Source organism: Pseudophryne corroboree, chromosome 7, assembly GCF_028390025.1.
Source record: "Pseudophryne corroboree isolate aPseCor3 chromosome 7, aPseCor3.hap2, whole genome shotgun sequence".
Lineage (NCBI taxonomy): Eukaryota > Metazoa > Chordata > Amphibia > Anura > Myobatrachidae > Pseudophryne > Pseudophryne corroboree.
The window spans coordinates 367036634-367062977 of NC_086450.1; the positions used below are offsets into that span (position 1 = coordinate 367036634).

General features: G+C 43.0%; 1 protein-coding gene across 2 annotated transcripts in view; it reads left to right on the forward strand.

Annotated features, from left to right (window-relative positions):
* The window catches only part of TRRAP (transformation/transcription domain associated protein), a 212749-nt gene that overhangs the window by 169275 nt on the left and 17130 nt on the right, over positions 1-26344 (forward strand). For both annotated transcript variants that reach the window (XM_063934508.1, XM_063934509.1), the window contains 3 exons: positions 6389-6614; positions 15541-15758; positions 22633-22817. In XM_063934508.1, the coding sequence (XP_063790578.1) occupies positions 6389-6614; positions 15541-15758; positions 22633-22817 (629 nt within the window). The remainder of the gene's footprint in view (positions 1-6388; positions 6615-15540; positions 15759-22632; positions 22818-26344) is intronic.

Below are 26344 nucleotides of genomic sequence, written 5' to 3' on the forward strand. Positions count from 1 at the left end.
ACCTATTTTCTTTAATTAAAGCTGTATCTAGGTTGTGTAAAATTGAGGATAAATCTTCATCACAAAGATTAGTGTCTGAACATTCCTCAACAAACAATTAATACACTGGAACGATATCAAATGGATAAATTAATCCCCAAAGGTTTAAAAATAATAAAAAATCCAACCTTTAATATTTCCAATGAGGAATTTAGACAAGAATGGGATTCCATTTTAGATAACTGTTCCCACAAATTAATCGATCTTATTCTAAGAGAGAGAAAGAAAGACCTACAGGTTTTAAATAATGAGATTGCAGGTCTCCGCACTACTTTAGATCCCCTGTTAGAATTAGAAGACGTAAAGGAAGCGGAGACAGAAATAGTGCGTAAACTAAATAAAGAAACAAGGGAAATTAAGGAAAGAAAGAAAAAGAAATTCTTTAGGGATAAGAATCAGACGAAAAATCCTAAAGATATTATTACTACACCAATTAAAGCCAATCCCAAAGTAATCAATTACAGGAGGAATAGTTTTAGAGAACCTATATCTGAGGGACAAAATGAATGGCAGGAAGTAAAATATAGAGGGGGTAAAAGGATTAATTTTAATAAAACAGGGAGGCGAGATATACAGAATCATCCTAGAGAAAACTATAGGAGGACAAACTTTAGAAGGATGGAGAGGAGGGAAGAAGGTTCCTATTAAAGGGATAGATATGAGCGAAATTCATATGGATGATGATATTTCACAAGATAGGTGGAACCAAAGGGGTGTTAGACCCCAGAAAACCCATTTTTTAGATTGGGATCGATCACGAAGGAGGATGAATTAGCCAAAATTAACCCCCGGGACCCCCCAAAGAACTATAGGGAGGGGATAAAGAAGAACCCTAATAAGAGTAGAAAGAGGGGGAAAAGAGGGGGTGTAAAGAACAACAACAAAAAACCCATTAAAAAGAAAGTTGAAACTCCTAAGGTTAACACAGTAAAAATATTTAATTTAAGCAAAAAAGTACTTACAGTGGATGAAACGAAAGTACTCACTAGAGGGCTGAAATTTGCCCCTACTAGTCAGTTAGAGCCCTTTGGTTTCTACATAGACCTTCAAAAGTTCATACGCAAACTCACATTGAGGAGGTTCTTTACGGGTAAAAATAATGATGAGGTGGGTGATTCGGAAGCTCAACATGGTTCCCAATTCAAACCCAAATCATCTTTTTACCCTACGTTTGCTAAGGGGAGTTTTATAGACTGCTTTAGCAAACTGGTATTGGACGATGTTGAACAGACTTTGAAGAAAAAACGTAGAAAGTGTAATTTAACCAAAAAGGAATGGTCCGCTCTAAAATCTTTAAGGAATGATGACAGTATCATCATTAAACCCGCAGATAACGGTGGAGGTCTAGTCTTGATGGATAAGGTGGATTACATAGCTGAGTTGGATCGCCAGCTCGGTGATGGGATCACTTATTCGAAAATCAGGGCAGACCCCACCCTTAAGATTAGTGAATCATTGTGTAGATGGACAACAGAAAGTTTAACGAAGGGTGTTATAACAAAGGATGAGTTCGATTTTATTAACATCGAGCATCCTACAATTCCTACTATTTATTGTCTGCCTAAGGTTCATAAAAACCCAGTCTGTCCTCCAGGTAGACCTATAGTGTCCGGGGTGAATAGTGTCACTTCCAATCTTTCAATGTTGTTAGACCACTATTTACAACCGTTGGTTAAGTGTACAAAATCTTACCTTAAGGACACAGGACAACTTCTAACCATATTGGATGATTTGCGATGGGAGGAGAACTATGTTTTAGCTAGTTCCGATGTATCCACCCTCTATACAATTATAGAGGAAGAAAAGGGCATCGAGGCTGTCCCCTATTTTTTGGAATTATCTGATTACTCTTCTGATCTAAAGACTTTTATTTTGGAGGGTATTAGGTTTATTTTAAGAAATAATTATTTCGTGTTTAACGGTAATTATTACCTTCAACGAGTGGGGACAGCAATGGGCACCAGGTTCGCCCCGAGTTATGCCAACCTCTTCATGGCCTATTGGGAGGAGAGGGCGATATGGCATGGAGAGCAGCTCGGGGCGGGCCTGGTGCTATGGCGTCGCTACATAGACGATATACTATTCGTCTGGAATGGTGATCTGAAAGCTCTGGATGGTTTTATTGAAGGACTTAACCATAATCCATTTAATATTAAGTTAACGACTACTACAAGTCAGAAGGAAATAATATATCTGGACCTCTGCATCTATGTAACAAATGGGTCAATAAATACGAAACTATATTGCAAACCTACTGACTCTAATGGGTTTATTGAAAGAACTAGCCAACATCATGATCACTGGTTAGACGGCATCCCTTATAGTCAAATACTAAGGGTGAAACTGAATTGTACTGATACTAGTACTTGTAAGAGTCAAATGGGTGATTTATGTGAACGATTTATTGAGAAAGGTTATAGTGAAGAAAGTCTAACAAAAGCTCAGGAGAGAGTTAACACTCTAGATAGGAAAGATTTAATACAGGGAAATAATCAGAAGACACCTAGAGAGAATGATTTTAAGTGGTCTTTCATCACTGACTTCAATTCACAGTACAGGGAAATTGAGTCCATCATGAAAAAACACTGGATGGTGCTCACTAAGGATCCCGTTTTAGGTCCAATATTACCCTCTAAGCCCAAGTTTATTTACAGAAGGTCTAGATCTATTAGGGATAACTTAGTACGTAGTTCTATTGAAGTCCCTAAGAGAACTAGTATCAGAAGTACTGGATTTTATAGATGTGGTCTCTGCGCCATGTGCAAATGCACAAAAGGTGCGAGTAAGATTAAAGAATTTACAGTTGGTGAAAATACCTATCCCATCAAGAATTTCATTACATGCAATTCAAGCAATGTGATTTATGCGATGGAATGTGATTGCGGATTAATATATGTCGGAAAGACAAGTAGAAATTTAAAAACAAGACTATCCGAACACATCCGCAATGTAAAGAAGGGACTGGATACACATACGGTCTCAAAACATTTTAAATTGAAACACGCCTGTAAACCCTGTCATTTCAAGTCCTTTTGGGGTATTCAAACCATTAACCCCACTCCTCGTAATAAAGAAACTGACACTTTATTGGCGAAAACAGAAATGAAGTGGATATACAAACTAAAAACTTTAGTCCCCTCTGGGTTGAATAGCGACTTCGAACTAAAATGGTTTTTATGATTTTTAAATTTCTTCTTTTTAAATAATAATGATTTTTATAGTTTTTATATATAATGTTGTTATAAGTTACCCCTGATGTATTTATTTTTATATTTTGGGTGCTTGATGATCCTGTGTGGAGATGTATATCGGGACTGAGCTGTGAACTGATACGCAATGGAACGCATGCCGGGTTCCGCATACGTCACTTCCGGCAATGCGAGTTCCGCCCGATGGAACGCAAACGTCACTCCCTATATCACGGACGTGCCGTATCGGAGTGTCTTTCCTCACAGCTGCAATGAATCTCCTAGATTAAGACACTATTTAAAGCAGGACAGCGTGCTGGACCCCTACGCTTCTGAAGAAGGATACGATATCCGAAAGCGCTTAAGCTGGGGACTGCTTTTTCTGTGCTGGGTCATTTGGAGACTTGAAGACTGGTTCTGACAGCGTGGGGACGCCCTGAGTAAACCGGGACTTGCGGTGACTATAATCCCATGCTGCTGGTGGTTTTCTCCTTATCCTGATACCCAAGCAACCTTTTTATGTGTTTAATGCTGTTAACAAGTCTGTGTTTGTAAGTGTTATCATTAAAAAACCCTTTTCCCTTACACAGACGTTATTGCACTATTATATCACTCTTGTTTTTAAAGTACATATTGGAGGTTTTACTGGATGCACTTTCTTCTTGATGCACTGATTTCCCAAATATTTACTGCTGCTAATTTGGACGCTGACGCTGGGTGCTATACCTACGAGGCTGAATGATCCTGACATACCAAATTTCTACATGCAAATTAAAATCCGACATCATGTGAGTGAGATCAAGAAGCAATAAAGGCCTAATTAATCAAATTTGGAATACACTATGTTTTGTGCTTTTTTGTTATTTTTTTTTTTTTAGTATCCAACTCTGGAAGGTCATTTTTTGATCCGTCTGTCGTGAATATTATTGGTGTAAGCATAATTTTGTTGTCTCTAGAAGTGTCAAGTGGCGCCTCAATCGCCCCACATTTTTCTTTTGGTGCATTAGCATGACAAAAGTTTGTACTAAGATGGTTCCAAGGTTTCTCACTGCCACACAGAAAGAAAATCGAAAGCAAATTTGTACAGACATTTTGTAACAAATGCAGGCAGATTCACATTTTTAGATAGTTATTACCTGTGATGAAACGTGGATCTTTCAGTATGATCCTGAGAAAAAATGCCTGTCCATGCGCCGGAAAACATCATCATCACCAAGAATGAAGAGAGCATGTGAAAGCAATTCCAAATTCAAAGCCATATTAATTGTTTTCTTTGGTATCAAGGGTATTATTTTGGCAGACTGGGTACCAGAAGGAACAACAGTGAATCAATATTACTACAAAATTGTTCTAGCAACTTTGCAGGGAAAGAATCAGAAGAAAGAGGGCCAGAGTTGTGGAAAGATTGTTTCATCCTTCATCAGGACAACGCACCAGCCCACGCAGTTCTCTGTGAAGCAAATTTTGTCCGAGAATCAGATTGCAGTGCTAGAACACCCTCCATACTCACCAGACCTACCACCCTATGACTTCTTTCTTTACCCTAATGTCAAATCTGTACTCGGGGGAACCCATTTTGCATTGGTTACTGCGGTAAAGATAGAAAACGACGGAGCTATTGAGACAGCTGACAGATAATGAGCTACAGCTCTGCTTTGACCAATGGAAAATAAGAATGCAGCGGTGTGTGGATGAAGAAAGGAGGAGTACATAAAAGGGGAATAACGTTAAAATGTACTTAATACAATAAACGTAAATGATAGCATCAGTCTCATTATTTAATAGCCACACACACTTGGTACTTGTTTGCTTCCAATGGATCCGTAAGTTTGACCACAAGAAGCATGCTGGGACCTTTGGTCAACAAAAACCGGACTTGTTTATGTAACAGCACATTTAAAGCATTATTTTACACACTGGCCTGTGTAAACCTCATCCAATGTTTTCAACTTGTCCGATAAGTACAGTATGTCTCGATAAGTAATGAAGGTTAACACCTGTGGTTGTCTTTAGCTTCCAGTACATCCAGTATCACAAGCAGTGCAGTCCCTGTTATTTGGAATTCCCTTATAAGCAGCTTCCAGTTTTAAATATGACCTACTTATTGTGTGCCCATGAGGTGGGCTGAGTGGCACAACAGTTGCATAACAGCAGATAATGGAAATCATATACTTACAGTACATATAATGGATGAAGGCCAGCAGGCTAGTAGCGAACTCTCTTCTAGTCCCAGTGATTGTTTGCACACAATCAGAAATTCAGTTGCGGTTAATCACGGTTTGTTTTAATGTCTCCCTTTAGTTTAATGGGTCTGTGTTGCTTTTAGAAACAATCACAATAGAAAAACACTCAGCAGAAGGCTTGCTTGATTAACCTCTGAAGATCTATTTATATCTATATATAAGATCTTTTTTTCTTACTCCTGGGAGATGAGGAAAGCGTTGCATTGTGAAGGATGGGCGCTAGGAACTCCCCATTCCTCATGAGAATAATATAGCAGATGTTTTGAGTTTTTTTGTTTGTTTTTTCACATTCCAACTCCATCCGGTCCATTGCTGGTCTAGTTTAATGAGCAGAGTGAGACTGATTTCTAAAGCCTTACTAATAGAACAGTATCTTATATGTAAACATGACAAGCGTTTGCTGTTCTGTACATAGGGATGGCTTGTTAAATCTGATATATGAAGAAAAAAAAGCACAAAAACCTTTAAAGGGCAGGTGAGAATGAGGATGCCCTTTAAATGTGATTGTATGACTGTTGTGTGTGTTATTTGTAAATCTCTGGTCTGTTCCTGTTGATTAGAACAAAGGACCTGTCATTTATACTGTGTGATACATTCTAAGTAATCAACACATTTGTAAAGTGTTGTTATGTTGCAGCGTTTTAGCTATGTATGAAGCAGTCTAGCTTTTGGCCTGGTGCTTTGTATAGCCAGCAATTGAATCAGTGACCTTTAATTGGCTGTATCCGTACAACATATCAGGGATGTCTTCAGTCACTTACAATATGTTTATAATATACAGTAAGATGTATACTATTATAAAGTAACTGTGCACGGCACTTGCAGCTAGTCAGAGGCAGATATAGATAAGTATAGCTCTGTCCCGCAGCCCACATCTTTTACTCTATTAATTTTGTGACCATTATTTCCATTATTTAGACTTTGACTTCAGCGTCCCAGGCTCCATGAAGCTGCACAATCTCATCTCTAAGCTGAAGAAGTGGATCAAAATCCTGGAGGCCAAAACCAAACAGCTGCCCAAGTTCTTCCTCATAGAAGAGAAATGTCGCTTCCTCAGCAATTTCTCTGCTCAGACAGCAGAAGTTGAGATTCCCGGGGAGTTCCTCATGCCAAAACCAACACATTATTACATTAAGATCGCTAGGTAAGACAGACAGTGCATTCTGAACAAAGCAGAACAAAAAGAGAAAAAAATGATTTACAGTTAACAGTACACTGTAGATAAAGGTGGGGGGTGGGGGGTGACCATGTCTTTTGAAGTTTTTGTTTGTAATTTAATGACCTTGCCGCTGTCAGAGCTTGATGAATTGTTTGTTAACATTGCCATTTTGAGTACTACTTTTAGCGTTGCCTTCTTCATTGTTCTGGAAATGTGTTCTCATTTCTCTCGTTGCTATGACAGTTCTAGGGCATTGTCCTTTCTTGATAGTAAAATGCTGGGATACAAAGAAAAATTGAATGCAGCCAGCTAATGGCTTCCCAAGTGAAGTCCTTGACAGATACCGGCAGGCTGGGTCAGAATAATATTTTTAAAGGGACAATGTTGAAAATTGTATTTTAAATGTACAAATGATCATACCCTTGGTTAGGCTTTTTATGTTTATTCACCATGGAAAAGGGCATTAGAGAATAGATAGTTGCGCATACGTTGCATAGCTTCTGCTGTATTCTTTTGTCTTTTCTAGGCCAACTTGCATGAAGCTGCCATATGCGTTATAGGTAGTGACATCACAAAACACCAGCATCTCTGTATCACTTCCTTTAGTATACACTGGGAAACTGTTGTCAAGATCAATGCATTGCCTACCGTCCTCAGCGGCTGTTATATGTACAAACCTATTCCCACATAAATACATTTTGACATTGAAACATACACTTGTCTTCTATGAAGAGGACGGAGTACGTTTTTAGTCTACTTTATAGTGCTCACAAATATATGTGTAGAACATCCCATGCCATAACAGTAATAGGCAAAAGATGACCAAGGCAGTCTTTGAAGTCCAAAACATATTTATCCTGATGTCCAATAATGATCTGATCATTATCCGGCATCCGTAGTTTTCAGGGCACACACTTTACTGTTGGACTAGGCGACTTATATCTGCTGTGATATACAGATGTGTCCTCTTACATCTTTGCTCCATGCGCTACAAGTCACGTTACACACAACGCATGAGTGGCGTGTGACTCGGTAGCGCAGTGCGTCTTTATTTGCATTTTTCCACAAAAATGCATTTTAGATACAAAGTAATGTAATAAGACACAAGCAGCTTCTGCTGATTAAAATGATACGTGGCATGCCTATATTCTGTGTGTGACTGTATTTTCTCTTTCATCCACTAGGGGACACTGGAGCATCCTTAGACATTAGGGGTGTGAAGTTTGCAACCGGAGGTGTGGCACAATCTAAAATTAGCATTGTCTGCACAGCTGGCTCCTCCCCCTTCACATCCCTCCTCCCTCAGTTTTGAAAATTGTGCCTAGGAGGTACAAGCACAGAAGGGAGCTCCTGCTCCATGAAGATTTATTTATTTTAATTTTTTTTTTTTTCTCTTTCTCTCTTCTCTTTTATACTGGCCCAATCCCTCCTAACTAAAGGGAGGGTGCAGGTTACAAATGAAAATATGGTAAATGCCCGATCCCACCTAAATGAAAGGGGGTGCAGGCTTTACCAGATTAAAAGGCTGCGTCCCCCTAATAAAAGGGGGACAAAGTTCAGGAGTGGAGACAAGGATTCCGTCTAAAGGGGTCTGCATCTCCTTACAGGCGCCAACTGTGAGTACAGTAACTGGTTGTTTTAACATGGCCCCACAGAAGGTTAGTGTAGCATATTTATTTTCTCAGGACTACCATAGACAGAGACCGGGGTCTGAGTCCCAGCAAATTCACTGTGCATTCAGTTAATTTAGGGAGCCGAAGTCAGGCATCCTCCGCTACCCGCCTCCCTCACGGCACTGTAATAATGTCCCCCGCTGCGCTCCCTCCACCGCTGCTGCCCCCGACTCACTGACAGCATTCCCCTCCCTCTCCCGGCTCAGTGTCAGTCTGCTGCTGACAGCCGCAGCCTCGCGTGGCGTCCCCCGCTCCCCCTCTCTCCCGCGGCTCCGTGTTACTCAGCGGCTGACAGCCGCAGCTTTGCGCGCAATCTCCCTCCCCTTTCCGCCGCCGGCAGAGGCGAGGGGAGAGGACAGGGGGGAGACGCGGCAGAGGACCCGGCACGCTGGAGGAGCTCCGGTAACCCGATGGTTAGGGCTCCAGCTCAGCATCTCAGCAAGGTTAGGAGGGAGCTGAAGCACTGACACGAGGGGGGAAAGGTGTGCACGGCAGGGACCCAGCATAAGGCATTTCCAAGAGTTTGGAAATTTAATGATGTGCACACAAAATTTTAGTGGCGGCCATCTTTTTAGAGATAAGTGGCGCCAAGTAGCTGACTAGAAGAAGCTATAAGCCCCCATTATTGGAGCCATATCCCTGTCCAGTCAGAACAGAGGGAGGGTTTTTTTTACAATAAAGTATAATCCCTCTGCTGGTGGTTTCTGGTAGGACTCTGTTACAGAGGATTTTCAATATGTTTTTAAATCTATATATATTTTCAAGGACTTCTACTACACAGATCCTGTGAAAATAATGGAACAGACTGGATATCAACCCTAACCTCGGCACTGAATCACAGTGGGCGTGCAAGGGTTGCAACCAGGCTATTGTTTGAATCCAGTGTACATTTGTTCCCGTCATAGTTACGGTATTCCATTGCCTATTATAAAGATGAAATGCAACTGACATGTATTTTGTGGGGGTGCAAATTTACCATAAAATGCACAAACCAAGAACGGTCCATCTAATTATATCATTAAAAGATATAATGCCTCCAACGGACACTGATGACAGGTCCGGCGGAGAAGGGAGCATCGGATAGTGTCACCCAGTTCAAATCTTTCTGTACCAACAAGGTCGGTCTTGTGGGTGATAGTTTAATGAGTATTTATGTTAATTAATTATTTATTTTTTGCTAGAAAGAAGATTTCCAGCTGGTTGAAAATACTCTTCAAAGCTCCCAATATGTCTACAGCCTTTCTCCTCCTAATAGGTGAATGTCCGGCTAGGTTGATATGTATATGGTTATCCAAGGTAAATGGGACCGCAAGGATTACTTTGATTGCTCAAATAAATGGGCACTTAGGTTAACAACCCTGGGGTGCGCGACAGTTGACAATGGGCACACACCAGGCAACAGTAAGCCGTCAAGGTTTGGAAAACTAACCTGACGGATATTTTGAGGTTGAGTATGGGCTGCGAGCCTATCCGTAACTGGGAGGAATTCATGGTTAAAATACTTCATCTGCATGGGTCTAACAGGATAGCCGAACACGATAAAGAGGCTCCTTTCCTACCCATTGTTGCGGTGGGGAAAGGCGTGCGGGCTCGCGTAACAGAGGGAAGACTGTTAGGCGTAAATAACTAAGGTGGCCAGTAAAGGCTTCCTAATTCCCAAGTAATATTTTTTGCCTTGCAGAGCATATCCGAGAGTTTAATACCACATATACTTATCAGGCTGCTAGGGAGCTTACCATCCCGATCTTCGTTTTATCTCTCAATGGTTTCTGTAACTAACAGAATTTCGTATTCCACAGAAGAGCACGAACCCCATAACGATGGTGGGCTTACCCCTGCCTAGTCTGTTAACGGGACATTTTTAATATTGTATTCCCACTGAAAAAGAGGGTCGTCTATAGTTAGGAATTGACACGGACCTCCACCTTCTGGTTGCAGGACCTTCTCACACGAACTTAGGAGTTACGTGTTTCGGTAAAGCGAATGTAGTTACCGGATTGGAGGGCGATTCACCTGGGAGGGGAAGCGTTCCTTGAGCCAAAGAACCTCAGACATGTGGAGAAAAATCAGTTCTCCTGCCTACCAGAGAACTATACGAATGGGCGGTAGCAGTTATTCTGGTTCATTATATTCGTGCTGGGGGAGTCTTGAATAAGGGAGACTATTCCCAATAGCCGATAGTAGGTTGTTACACGAACTCACCTTGGACCTCCTTTGGGGGGTAAGGGCTAGAAAAGTCTAGGGAGACCGGACCCGAGACTTGAGTAGAGTATTTTGTATCAACAGGGTTGCTCTCCATATATTCAAGGTAGATATTGACAACGACTGGGCTGTCTTTCCGTTCAAAGGCGAAGGCAGTACCGCCAACATTCGAAAATTGATATACAACTGTTTACTGTGGCCTACCGAATACAGTGTCTACCGGCGATGAGTGAACCCCCGACTTCGTTAGCCAGCAGGGCGCGCACTTATTTTGAACATCCCTACTCTCACGGGGAAAAGGGAGTCTCTTCGAATCTTGTTTGTCGCACCCACAGACAGTCACACTGATGCTCAATTTAAAGTTTTTTGGCCCAGTTTTCTACCGGCCTGCAGACTCGAAATGGAATCAATCCAATCGGTCATGCAGGCACTGGGGGAGTCATAGTGTCCTTGGACATGGAGGATACTTTCCTTCATATTCCGAATTGGATTATTCAAAGAATACTTCGGATTAGTGCTGGTGTAAAATCATTACCAGTTTGGATCTTACCATTCGATCCTTCAACTTCGAGCCTTTTCTTACAAGAATCAAGGTGATAAGGGCCACAAGTTTGAGCCTGGTAGGAGTCACGATCATGCCTTATCTAGAGGATCTGCTGATACAATCCATCTTCCAGGGAACGCTGATCAACGAGGACGACTCATCATTTTCTCACTCAACATGGCTGGATTATGATTTTCTGGGATTCAACCTAATACCAATTAAGAGGTTTAACTTTCCAGGTCTCTTCTAGGACAGGATAAAATTGAGAGTGGTCCTACTAGACAGCAAGATCCGTACAGAGGCTGGTAACTCAGGTGCTATAGGCACAGACTTTTCTCTACACCTGGGGTACAACTTCTCAGGAAGTGGGTGCCGTCTTTGGGGGCTCGGCAGTGCAGCAAACTTCACTCCCAGCCATTCCAGTTGAACCTCATTGCCAGCGGAGTTGGACTGGTTTTCTATATCTCAGGCGAGCTAATATTGGTGGTTGTTAAACATGAATCTCGCGACAGGTGAGAGGTTCGGCATTTAGACTCGGGTGATCCTCACAATGGATGCCAGCTTCAGAGGTTAGGGGTAAAGTCCTAGAGTGACGTCAGTTTCAGAGGAGATGGACGTTACAGGACAGCAGGCTGCCCAAAAACATTTTCGAGCTGAGAGTGATTTACAATGCGGTTCTCTTGATGAAGACCTAGTCATGGGTTAACACTTAAAGATGCAATAGGAAAATATCACAACGACGGCTTACATAAGCCGTCAAGGAGGAACAAAGAGAAGGATGGCGTGGCAGGAAGCCACAAGGATTTTGTTGAGGGCAGAAACGTGTAACATCATCCTCTCGGCAGTGTTCATTCCAGGTGTGGAGAACTGGGAAGCAGATTATCTCAGTCGCCAGGACATGCACCCAAGAGAGTGGTGCCTGAATCCACGGCTTTTCAACAAGGTGGTGAGGAGATGGGGTATACCTCAAGTCGACCTCATGACGTCTCAACAAAACCATCGATTGCCCAGATATGTGTCCAGGACTAGAGATCCAGCAGCAGAAGGAGTGGTCACATTAACAATTCCTTGGTGTTACAGGAGGGTTTACATTTTTCCACCTTTCCCCTCATACCCAGGGTTCGGAAAGGGTTGAAACGAGAGCGAGTGTGGTCGATTCTAGTCTCACCAGATTGGCCCCGCCGGAGTTGGTACTGAGACCTACGAGGGTTGCTAGCGGAAGATCCTTGGCGGTTACCTCAAAGAGAGGACCTGCTATCTCAGGGACCGTTCCATCACCCAGACCTGAACGGGCTGCGTTTAACGGCGTGGCTATTGAAACCCGGATCTTAAGGAATAGAAGGATACCAAGAGGGCCATTCCTACAATGATTGCCGTTAGGAAGCTGGTCACGGCCATGCACTACTACAGGTTTTGAAAGAAGTACATGGACTGCTGGCAATAACGTGGGTGGAATTCGACGAACTTCCACTTATATAGGCTTCTGCTCTTTCTTCCGGCAGGTCTAGATGTAGGCCTGAGGCTGGGCTCCATGAAAGTTCAGATTTCAGCTTTCTCCATTCTATTCAACAGACGAGATTCAAACCTTCTGGGGATACAATCTCTTTCTCGTCCTCCTGCTGCATCAGGATACTTAAATTTGGTGTTGAACTATTTGAGATCACCAACTTTTGAGCCATTTGCAAGAACAGACTTGAACTATCTCTCTTGGATGTTGTCCGAGCTTTACGGGCATACGTGCAGGTTAGGTCATACTTCAGAAAGTCGGGCCATTTATTTGTTCTATATCATGGGCCTAAGAAGGGTTGGCCAACATCTAAGCAGTCTTTGTCTAAATAGATTAGACTTACCATTCGGTTAGCTTATATTTCCTGTGGCAAACAGGTTCCGGTTCAGATGGGTGTTCATACCACCCGTTCAGTGGGGGCCTCATAGTCAGCTGCCAGGGGTGCTTCCACTACTCCACTTTGCAGAGGGCGACGTGGGCCTCAGCTCGCTCGTTCGCGAATTTTACACATTTGATACCTTTGCGTCCGAAGATTCTAAGTTCGGACGTTTCGTGTTGCAGGCTACCGACAGCACTCCCTCCCTGGGGGATAACTTTGGGACGTAGGATGCTCCAGTGTCCCCTAGTGGATGAAAGAGAAAAGAGGATTTTGGTATTTACCGATCAATCCATTTCTCTGAATCCTCTAGGGGACACTGGACGCCCGCCTCGGTGCTGTCGGCCTGCTGTGTCATAGTTCTTGTTCAAACAGTTCGTAAAAATAGTGTTAGTTGTTCGGTTAAAGAGGTTTCTTGGATGCTGTTTGTAATGTTGTACGGTTCGGTTCCTCGCCATGTGCTCTAGTATCATGTCCTATTCTCTCAGTCAAATTTTCAAAACTGAGGGAGGAGGGATGTGAAGGGGGAGGAGCCGGCTGTGCAGACAATGCTAATTTTAGATTTGTGCCACACCTCCGATTGCAAACTTCACACCCCTAATGTCTGAGGATGCTCCAGTGTCCCCTAGAGGATTCAGAGAAATGGATTTATCGGTAAGTACCAAAATCCTCTCTTCACACAAAATGCTATGCTACAGTGTAGTCATAGAAAACACTGTTACAGCATTTCAGATGCAACTGCATATCATTTTAATCAGCAGAAGCTGCTTATGTGTCCTATTACATTACTTTGCATCTAAGATGTATTTTTGCGAAAATACGCAAATAAAGACACTGCGCTACAGAGTTCTGCTGCATGGCACGACTTCAAGGACTGTTTAGCGTGACTGCAGCAAGGATGTAAGAGGACACATCTGTAGCAGCATGTATGGTTGGCCCTAAGAGACTTAGGGGAACATTTACTAAGCAGTGATAAGACTAGAGAAGTGAGCCAGTGGAGAAGTGGCTCCATCAACCAATCAGCAGCTCTGTATCATTTTATAATATGCAAATTATAGATGTTACTTCAGTGCTGATTGGTTGCCATGGGCAACTTCTCCACTGGCTCACTTCTCCGCTCTTATCACTGCTTAGTAAAAATGTCCCCCTTAACCATCTAAACAAAATGTGTTGCGTGTACATGTCTGTGATTGGCCGGGCTTCGGTTATAGGAAGGTTTACATTACACCTGGACATAATGCTTCAGCTGCTACATCATCATCTCGTCTAAAGACTGAGATTCACTTAGCAATGCTGATTACTAGCGAGAATACATTTACAGCTTGGCAGGGTGGCTGTCTTTCTAGCACCTTCCCATACCCCCACGCAGCGTTAAAGTCTTCTTTTGCGCTGATTGAACTTGGAAACCCAGTCGACCAAAACCTGCCATGCTGAGGCACTCTGTGGAAAGAGCACATTCCTCCTAGCTGGTTCTTGACAATATAGCGATTTAACCCTTACTGATTCATGGCACAATCGCTCTGTGTTAACCTTAACCACCTACATCTTGTTAGGTTCTTTATCCTAAACTGTAAATATTAACTTCTGTCCGTGGCCCAATATTGCAAAAACGCAACATCCCCATTTTACAGTTGTACCTCTATCCCCTTCAAAAGCAAGAATTGGTATTTATAGAGTGGGGAGAGTAGGCAACTGTATAAACATTTAATAGGAGGGACATCTGTAGGTTCCGCATCTGCTTTATGATTCCACAATAGATATTCAAATTTATGTGGAGAGCCAAGTAAATCTACAGATGTTTCCTCTCACATCCTTGCTGCAGTCATGCTAAACAGCTCTTCAAGTCACACCGTGCCGCAGCGGGATATAGTAGCGCCGAGCATCTTTTTTGCGTCTTTTACTGCAAAAATGCGTCTTAGATGCAATGTAATGCAATAGGACGCACGAGCAGGTTCTGCTGATTACAGTGATATGTGACATACCTATATAAAATGCAATGCTACAGTGTTTTTCAGGAAAACACTAACGTTTCATTTCGGATGCAGATAGAGGCGCAATTACACACAGAATATAGGCATGCTGCATTTTAATCAGTAGAAGCTGCTTGTGCATCCTATTATATTACATTGCGTCTAGGATGCATTTTCGCTGCGAAACACGCAATAAGAGACGCTCTGCTCTACCGGTCACATGGCACTCACGCGTTATTTGTAACGCGACTTGTAACGCATGGAGCAAAGTTGCAAGATGACACATCTGTATTATCATTTAGCAATAATTACTTGTATTGACAATGATATGGATTCTAGATGACTTTCCTCAGAAGACGGTGATACTACAATTTGTCACCGTCTTCTAAAAATACATTAAAACCTACTTCACGCAGTCAAAGTGGCCATTTTGTATGCTGCTGAACCAATATTTGTCAGATTACAGCTTATCAATTCACTAACGATATCACAAGGAACCAGTGGCAAGATTTAGTGACGCAGCTTTTTTTCTAGTGAATTGATGTGCTGCATTTTTAGATTTAAATACATGCTAGACTGACTGATTAGTGAATATAGGAGACTCATTTCCTGTCACTTCTGGTCTGTCTTTTTAATTAGATTCATGCCCAGAGTAGAGATTGTACAAAAGCACAACACCGCAGCCCGAAGACTCTACATCCGAGGGCACAACGGAAAGATTTATCCCTATCTGGTCATGAACGATGCGTGTTTGACGGAGTCCCGCAGAGAGGAGCGGGTTCTACAGCTGCTGCGTCTTCTCAATCCATGTCTAGAGAAGAGAAAAGAAACCACAAAACGCCATCTTTTCTTCACCGGTAAATAGATTGTGCTTCATCTTCTAATAGACATGACTTTCTATGTAAGCTTTATTATGTGACCATGCCAGATTGTATAATGCTATAGTCTTATATGGAGTTATTCAGGGTTTGAGTGTTAGGCACGACATACTGTTATGGTGTTCTCCATGAAGCTATGTTCACGATAGTCTCTGTATACATTAATAAGGATTCCTGTTAGTGCATAGATAGGTGTACTGATACAAATACATACTGTGAAATGTATTTTATTATTACCTTGTCCTTTAGTTGGTGCCTCTCTTTCTATACTGTACCTGAAAATATTTTGAGGTGGAGCATTCAATGTGGAATCTTCATTCATTAATAACTTGAAATTATTGTATACTACATTACATTTTATAGACAATGAATATTATTATGATTATTATTATTATCCTTTATTTATATGGCGCCACAAGGGATCTGCAGCGCCCAATTACACAGTACATAATAAAATGAGCAAACAAGAAAACCGCACTTACAGTACAGGACAAAATAGGACGGGTATAGAAAACCCGGGGTTAGGTGCCATCAAAGGGAGTATGGAGTATAAGATAGTGTAAGTAAGAAAAGGAAAAGCACATGAGGAAAGAAGGCCCTGCTCTTGCGAGGTTACAGTCTAAAAGGTGAGGGGCTAACAGACCGGAGTGACACAGTCGGGGTAGACAGTGAGCATAGACAAGAGGGTTAGGAGGAGAGTTGACTGGGTTTGGTGAAGAAGTGGGTCTTGAGAGCCCGTTTGAAGTTTTGTAGAGGTGGACGTTTTCTTTAGTAGGTCAAGTGTTCCTTTCTTTGGGTACTCCTGCTCACGCCTGTGGAGAGTAAGTTGTTTACCACTAACGGTGCCACACATTCCAGCAGAACGCAAAACCCTCACTGATGGGATCTGTAGCAAAGACTTCCGCACATACTGTATAAAGACTGTTCTATAAATAAGCATCTCTTTATAATGAAATTAATAATAAATTATTTAAAGCGCTTAAGATCCTGTAGGGTTATTTATTCCATGAAAAGCCAGCGCCCGACTAGAGAGAGGGTTTTTCTCACCTCCTGCTCATGTTAACTGGAGAGAGAACGCATGATCTATCTGACTAATGAAGAGAACGCACATGACGTATACTGTGCTAATGAGCCTGTAGTTATCAAAAAGATAGCACATCTCAAACCTTTTCATCAAGGCTCCCTCTCCTCACCCGTTTCATGTTTTGCTTGGATTTAGAGCCCTTGCTCTAACGGTGCGACGGGGCGTTGCGGCCGATACTGACTATATTGCGCCCGGAGTCATGTAGTCAGTATCGGCCCTGCCTGCACCCACTGAGACCGCGCTTATCAGCATCGCATGCTTATACACACGGTGCGATGTGCACTAGGTTTCCGTGCGATATGGAAAATATAATCCATCTCGCACAGATAATCGCACCTTGGGGGTCATTCCAAGTTGTTCGCTCGTTGCCGATTTTCGCTATACTGCGATTAGTCGCTTACTGCGCATGCGCAAGGTTCGCAGAGCGCATGCGCTTAGTTATTTTACACAAAAGTTAGGTATTTTACTCACGGCATAACAAAGCTTTTTCATCGCTGTGCTGATCGTAGTGTGATTGACAGGAAGTGGGTGTTTCTGGGCGGAAACTGTCTGTTTTATGGGAGTGTGCGGAAAAACGCAGGCATTCGAGTTGCAAAACGCTGGAGTGGCTGGAGAAACGGGGGAGTGGTTGGGCAAACGCTGGGTGTGTTTGTGACGTCAAACCAGGAACGAAAAGGACTGAGCTGGTCGCAATGGCTGAGTAAGTCTGGAGCTACTCAAAAACTGCTAAGAAATTTCTATTCGCAATTCTGCTAAGCTAAGATACACTCCCAGAGGGCGGCGGCCTAGCGTGTGCAATGCTGCTAAAAGCAGCTAGCGAGCGAACAACTCGGAATCACCCCCCTTGTGTATGCACCTTAAGCCTAGTTTAAACCCTGCTCTTTTGACCTTTGTACATATGTTATCAGAGCTGGCCTTAATGCAGAACACATGTATATATTCACCACTCAATATGGCGGTTCTATACACCATAACCGGATCTGGTTTATACTCCAAATCCCTTGATATGGACAAGAAAGTGTTACTTTGGTCCCTGGCCACCCAGTTATTACATGCCACAAAGAAGTGTTGTGTATGCAGTTCATCTGGTCACCTCAGACATCAGACCTGCGTATTTAGTACCTGCTCCCCCGCCTCTTATCACTCCTGAATCCTGATGCTACTCACAAAGCTGCATTTGGACCCAGTCTCAGCTCTGACCTATCTGCTAGCCTGTTTAAAGGACATCTCCACAATAGAATTAGGCTGGGTGGGGATCAGTGTGTAAAGACAAACTCTTTCTGCTACACACTGTGTGCTGTGTCGTCTGGGGTGCTGCCTACAGAATCCCCGTGTGGCACACCATTCTATTTCTGCTCCGTCTGTTACAAAGTGGAGCTCTTGTCATTTTTCTCAATACCCTACCCAAAGCTATATATTGGATGTAAATCCAGCAACTGAAGTGTTTGGTAATCTAGGTGCTGCTGATCCATTGATTGCCAAAAGTTTATATCACAACCATACTAGTTTATAAACATGAATATGGTATGTAGGATAGATTAAACGATAATGGAGAGAACATTCGCTGGAGTAGAAATATTTTCTGGCATGCAGTGTTTTACATACAGTATAACCGTATTGAGTCAATACAGTCAGGGGCAAAAGGGGCAACAACATCCAATCTCGCCTCCCACGCAGACCGATCTCACCAGACTCGCCGTACAAAAGTCATGATATAGCCACACTTACGGGGCAGAGAATCTCACCCCTAATTGAATTGACCCCCTGTATTAGAAGTTCCTGTACACAGACAAAACTAGCCAATCAGAATCTGCCTACACAGTTTCAGTTCTTTGTTGCAGAGAAAATGCTCCCTTTGTCGAGGTCATTCACAAATATTAACCTTTATTTTCATTGCGCCAGTATGTTACATTACACTTGGACAGAGGGTAAAACTGACTTGTGCTTTAAGTGCATTTGTGGTGGTTTTTTTAACATGTGTTCTATGTGCTTCTGATGTGCTAAGCTTTAACTTATACAATCTGTTTTACTGTTGGCTTACAGAACACTGTGTATATTTTAGAATGCAGTGATTTGAACGCCCAGTTGCAGCTATTCATGGTATTCTTAATGCGGCTATTGTGCATTCAATACTAGCTGATAATTGTCAATAAGCCCTAAGCGCTGTCTTATCCATTCTATAGGAACATTGCTTCAACTAAAGAGACTGAGGGCCTCATTCAGCGAAAATATGCTAACGCCATATGAGGTGTCTGAAGAATAATGACGCCTCCTGTCTGTAGCGCACATCTAAGTGATAGATCGAAAACGCAGCATCGTATCACCATCGCCGATGTAGGTTGCAGCCACTGTTGGTTACAGAGGTGGGGCTGCAGCGTAGTACACAATTTAGGTAGGGGAGCCACAGGAACTGCCAGTGAGTCTCTGACGGCGATGTTTGGCAGCATTTGGGGTGGCAGTTGCTGTGACTCTTGGACCATGCTGCAGCCCCACCTTTGGTGCCGCCACTGGTCCCAGCCATCGGCCTAAGCTTACTCAGAACTCCTCTGCTGGTGCAAGGAACTCTGCATTGGAAGAGACAGACCCTGGCCTCTGGCATGCCTGCAAAACGGGGGTGATACACCACCATTTGTAAAAGCACACCACAGTTTTGCCACTCCGACTCCCAAACGGGCACAATCTTTGACTTAGAGGGCTCTGCAAGTGACGACGCATGCACAGGACAACCGTCATCGGAAGTGGTATGGCCCTGAATCAACACATCCAAAATACAGTAGATTTAAGAGGTTAAAATGTCCAGGACTGCCGGGTTTGTGGCTGTACTCCTGTGCAGGACCCCTGCTTGTTAGCCACTTGTTATGTCTGCACGGTTCACCTTATAAAAGTTCAAAACACAAAATTATTTTTTCTTGAGTTCCTGTCCCTTTAAATGTATTCAGTAAAATAGATAAGTGGAAGCTGTGTGTCAGCTGCACATTACATTGTTATGGTGGGTAAATCTGCACAGGTAAATATTTTATTATGGCTTAGGTTGAACGATGGAACTGCTGCTGCTAATCCCTTAATGCGGATGGTAATCTCCAGATGACAGTTTGTACCTGCTCAGTTCTGTTTCTTGTTCTGTATTAGTCACTAATGCAGTAATGGCACAATAATGTAACGCCGCATTGTGTATTTAATCAGACATTAATGCACTGATGACATTTGTCAGTGTGGGAGAACAATGTTCATTGTTTAGTGCAGATGTGTGCAACCTGTGGATCAGGACCCCAAGAGGGTCCAGATCTGACTTTGTGGTCAACTGTTGGCCAGATAAGCAATACGTTCTACTGGGAAACTGTAGTTTGAGTTCATAGATTAATTGTACCCAGACAATTGGGGCTCCGTCATAAAAGGCTAGGGCAGAACTGGTTTAGTTGTTGCATGTGACACGGGCAGTGTCATTGTGTAGAGAGCTGAATGGAAACGAGCAGGAAAGCTGGAGACTGAGGTATAGCCCATTCATTTTCAGTGGCATTGTTATGTTTTGTACAAATAACTGGTTATAGGAAGAAAATGCGGGCTATAGGAATCAATTGAACAAAATGTAGCATAGCTGTGCTAATCCCTGGCGGGTATGTACAATTTATTCGCATAGAGATAAATGGATTTCAGGTGTGGTGACCTGTTGTAAATGCACTGAATTTGTCCAAGCAGTGGGCGAAAAAAATAAAATAATCAGTTCACAAACGCACAAAAAGTGTGCAGCATAGAGGCACCTTAAATACTATGGGTTTTATTTTATTAAGTGGCGCATATTATAATCCATATTACATGGGTAATTTGCCTTTAATAGAATTTAACAGACTGCCTGTATAGATAGTATTTTTACTTTGTTGCAACAATGTTGCTGCACTCGCCATACAAGAGAACATTTAGGGGGTGCAAATTGTTGTTGCCACAATCTGACCCACCTTGTGGCTAACCAAGTCAACTACATAGCGCTGGAAAGGAGATAATGCATGTTACCGGTATAGCAGAGGTTCAGGGGAACAAAGCTCTTCAATATTTCACTGGCGTTCCTGTAAATGTATTAGAGACATCATTTGGGCTTCACCATCCAGGCAGAGCGCATTTATTTCAGTAGATAATAATTGGGGGTGGGATGCAAAAAAACTATTTTTTACGAAACACCTCAGAATGTACGGGAGCTTTAAGGTGGCAGAGAATTGCTATATTGAATGTAAACCCTAGTGGCACATTGACTGTTACTAGTCTTAATAGTTGTGTGTGTTGCATAAAAATAAAAAAATTGGTCCAGAGATCTAAAGCCCTTTTCATTTATGCTGTAGTCTTCCTGAGGAGTAATGCGAGCTTGCAAGAAGGGTGGGGTTCCGCACTTACCCAATAATTGAAATTGGCATCACAAGAGAGATGTTCAGGACCACCATAAAAATAGTGTATCTCTCAATAGCTTAACATAATTTTGTTGGTGGTGCACCCTAGAGTTATAAATTTGTAATAGACGACAAAAAAAGAAAAGAAAACTCTTTTTGTTGGGGCACGCTTGAAGGAAAAAAATATAAGAATTTTTTTTTTTGTGTGTCTAAAACATGATCATTTTATTAGTATGTATTTAAAGTAAGTACAATTTCAAAGTATCAGCAGACACTACACACAGGCATGTATGGAGGGAAGGGTAACACTTTTAGTGGGGAACGTCAACATGCAAAAAATATAAGCTTTACATCATATATTTGATCACGTAAAATAGTTTTAATAATAACACAGTGTGTAACAGCTAGTGTTGTAGGTGACTTTCAATAGTGAATGTCAGTCACTCTTTTTTCATGTCTGTATTTATTAGACATGTGCGTAAAAAGAGAAAAAAATTGATAAATATATATAATTGAATGAGAAAGTGTGTCCAAACTTTTGACTGGTACTGTATGTGTGTATATGTATGTATGTGTGTGTGTGTATATGTATGTATATATATATATATATATATATATATATACTTCCCACGGACCGACACTCCCTCCTCCACTTGATAATGGCTCCGGTGCCTTCCAAGGAAATCCAGACAGACGAAAAAGGAGAGGCGGCACTCGGAGACTTTAAAGTTTAAATATTGTATTAAACAAGTAGACCAACGTTTCGGGGTCAGTGTACCCCTTTGTCAAGGTAACGTTGGTCTACTTGTTTAATACAATATTTAAACTTTAAAGTCTCCGAGTGCCGCCTCTCCTTTTTCGTCTCTCTCTCTATATATATATATATATATATATATATACACACACATGCACAACACACACGCACATAAGATATACAAAAATATATATGTGTATGTGATAATAAACTAAATTACATTATGATGGGGCGAAATATTTTTGGTTTCGGATACCTAGGTGTATAGGAATTCTCTATATTTTATGATGTCGTTATCTGAAAGATGCACTTCTAACTAGTCTGGGTTGCTGATTAGTAATGTGAGCTGCCAGGAACCTGTGGTACACATAACATCGCCACCTCATGTCACAGGGCTACAGTTACTTTTCCACAAAAAGTTGGTGTTTTTTTTTTTTTTTTCTGGCTTAGAATGAACTGATTTTCTCTATGACTGCCTTTAGTTGGTGTTGGAGGCCAAGTGCTTTCCTCTGCTAATTCCTTGGTCTGGCAGAGGTATTTACTAAGTGACGTGTAGGCCTTCCTGTCTGCATTGCTTTCCTGTTGCATTCATCAATTTCCTTACCACTTCTCTCTCCTTCTCCAAACAATCATTTCCAGTCCCCCGTGTTGTGGCCGTCTCGCCGCAGATGCGTCTGGTTGAAGACAATCCCTCTTCTCTATCCTTGGTGGAGATCTATAAGCAGCGCTGTGCCAAGAAAGGCATCGAGCATGACAACCCCATTTCACGTTACTATGACAGATTGGCCACAGTTCAAGCACGAGGGACACAAGCCAGTCATCAGGTATGGAATCTTTGATTAATGAATCTGGAAGCCTCGCTGTACAACCATTCTGCAGCCAGTCATCCTGTGGTATGCATTTGCGTTCACTGAAAATGAGCCCGGCGTAAGATTATAAGCTCCGTCATCCTGAGCAGCTGGATGCGCCTTTCTGATGTTTACACGGTTGTGTGTTGCATGAAGATAGATTCCTGCTATTGTTTTGAATGTATTACATTTCTTTAACTCCTTCTTCTTCCATTCACTGGAAGCCTCTGAAGTCACGTTTTAGGTTGTTCATGTAACCTTGCTGCACCTAAACCATTCACTTAATAGACTGCAAAAGTGACAGCACCACCACTATACCTGGAAATAAGATCTATATAAACTTTGGCCACTTGGGTATAGTAAAGCATAACATATGCATACTTGATAATGTGCACATCTGCTTTACCAACCTCTATGGGGGTTAGTAAAATTTCTATATGTACACTTTACCTTAAAAACCTCACCTTGCATAACATAAAGGAAGTTCCTACTTATTACACTGGTGCTGTGACCCAATTTATGCCATTCAGTTTTATGTAAACTTTATCTGTTAGCATTTGTGTGCAACCCACTGTGCAGCATAATGATCCCTGTTATGCTTTATTGCAGCAGTGTTACTGTCATTTAATGCTCTCCTCTGGATAAGTCATAGGGGGCTATGCAATTAGTTACGATCATTTCGGAGCTAATGAATTCGCCCCACATGAGTATTCAATTAGGGCCCTTTTGAAGTGTTTTCACCAATACCTTTTCTCTGACGTCCTAGTGGATGCTGGGACTTCCGTAAGGACCATGGGGAATAGCGGCTCCGCAGGAGACTGGGCACAAAAGTAAAAGCTTTAGACTAGCTGGTGTGCACTGGCTCCTCCCCCTATGACCCTCCTCCAAGCCTCAGTTAGATTTTTGTGCCCGAACGAGAAGGGTGCATGCTAGGTGGCTCTCCTGAGCTGCTTAGAAGTAAAAGTTTAAATAGGTTTTTTATTTTCAGTGAGTCCTGCTGGCAACAGGCTCACTGCATCGTGGGACTAAGGGGAGAAGAAGCGAACTCACCTGCGTGCAGAGTGGATTGGGCTTCTTGGCTACTGGACATTAGCTCCAGAGGGACGATCACAGGTTCAGCCTGGATGGGTCCCGGAGCCGCGCCGCCGGCCCCCTTACAGAGCCAGAAGAGCGAAGAGGTCCGGAGAAATCGGCGGCAGAAGACGTTCCTGTCTTCATATAAGGTAGCGCACAGCACTGCAGCTGTGCGCCATTGCTCTCAGCACACTTCACACTCCGGTCACTGAGGGTGCAGGGCGCTGGGGGGGAGCGCCCTGAGACGCAATAAAACACTATAAAAACCTTATATGGCTAAAGAAATGCATCACATATAGCTCCTGGGCTATATGGATGCATTTAACCCCTGCCAGTTTTCCTGAAAAAAGCGGGAGAAAAGGCCGCCGTGAAGGGGGCGGAGCCTTTCTCCTCAGCACACAAGCGCCATTTTCTTTCACAGCTCCGCTGGAAGGACGGCTCCCTGACTCTCCCCTGCAGTCCTGTTACAAGAATCAGGGTAAAACAAGAGAGGGGGGGCACTATTGGCAGCTAATATAAAACAGCAGCTATAAAGGGAGAAACACTTACATAAGGTTATCCCTGTATATATATAGCGCTCTGGTGTGTGCTGGCAAACTCTCCCTCTGTCTCCCCAAAGGGCTCGTGGGGTCCTGTCCTCTTTCAGAGCATTCCCTGTGTGTGTGCTGGGTGTCGGTACGATTGTGTCGACATGTATGAGGAGGAAAATGATGTGGAAGCAGAGCAATTGCCTGTGTTAGTGATGTCACCCCCTAGGGAGTCGACACCTGACTGGATGGTCGTATTTAAAGAATTACGTGACAATGTCAGCACTTTGCAAAAAACTGTTGACGACACGAGACAGCCGGCAAATCAATTAGTGCCTGTTCAGGCGTCTCAGACACCGTCAGGGGCGCTAAAACGCCCGTTACCTCAGATGGTCGACACAGACACGGATACTGAATCCAGTGTCGACGGTGAGGAGACAAACGTAATGTCCAGTAGGGCCACACGTTACATGATCACGGCAATGAAGGAGGCATTGAATATTTCTGACACTACAAGTACCACAAAAAAGGGTATTATGTGGGGTGTGAAAAAACTACCAGTAGTTTTTCCTGAATCAGATGAATTAAATGAGGTGTGTGATAAAGCGTGGTTTTCCCCCGATAAAAAACTGCTGATTTCTAATAAATTATTGGCACTATACCCTTTCCCGCCAGAGGTTAGGGCACGTTGGGAAACCCCTCCTAGGGTAGATAAGGCGCTCACACGCTTATCAAAACAAGTGGCGTTACCGTCTCCCGTTACGGCCGCCCTCAAGGAACCAGCTGATAGAAGGCTGGAAAATATCCTAAAAGGTATATACACACATACTGGTGTTATACTGCGACCAGCAATCGCCTCAGCCTGGATGTGCAGCGCTGGAGTGGCTTGGTCGGATTCCCTGACTGAAAATATTGATACCCTGGATAGGGACAGTATATTATTAACTATAGAGCATTTAAAGGATGCATTACTATATATGCGAGATGCACAGAGGGATATTTGCACCCTGGCATCTAGAGTGAGTGCGATGTCCATTTCTGCCAGAAGAGCGTTATGGACGCGACAGTGGTCAGGTGATGCGGATTCCAAACGACATATGGAAGTATTGCCGTATAAAGGGGAGGAGTTATTTGGGGTCGGTCTATCGGACCTGGTGGCCACGGCAACGGCTGGAAAATCCACCTTTTTACCCCAGGTCACCTCTCAGCAGAAAAAGACACCGTCTTTTCAAACTCAGTCCTTTCGTCCCCATAAGGGCAAGCGGGCAAAAGGCCACTCATTTCTGCCCCGGGGCAGAGGAAGGGGAAAAAGACTGCACCAGGCAGCCTCTTCCCAGGAGCAGAAGCCCTCCCCCGCTTCTGCCAAGTCTTCAGCATGACGCTGGGGCTCTACAAGCGGACTCAGGCATGGTGGGGGGCCGTCTCAAGAATTTCAGCGCGCAGTGGGCGCACTCGCAAGTGGACCCCTGGATCCTGCAGGTAGTATCACAGGGGTACAAATTGGAATTCGAGACGTCTCCCCCTCGCCGGTTCCTGAAGTCTGCTCTACCAACGTCTCCCTCCGACAGGTAGGCGGTAGTGGAAGCTATTCACAAGCTGTATTCCCAGCAGGTGATAATCAAGGTACCCCTCCTACAACAGGAAAAGGGGTATTATTCCACGCTGTTTGTGGTACCGAAGCCGGACGGCTCGGTGAGACCAATTTTAAATCTAAAATCCTTGAACACTTACATAAAAAGGTTCAAATTCAAGATGGAGTCACTCAGAGCAGTGATAGCGAACCTGGAAGAAGGGGACTATATGGTATCTCTAGACATCAAAGATGCTTATCTCCATGTCCCAATCTACCCTTCTCACCAAGGGTACCTCAGGTTTGTGGTACAAAACTGTCATTATCAGTTT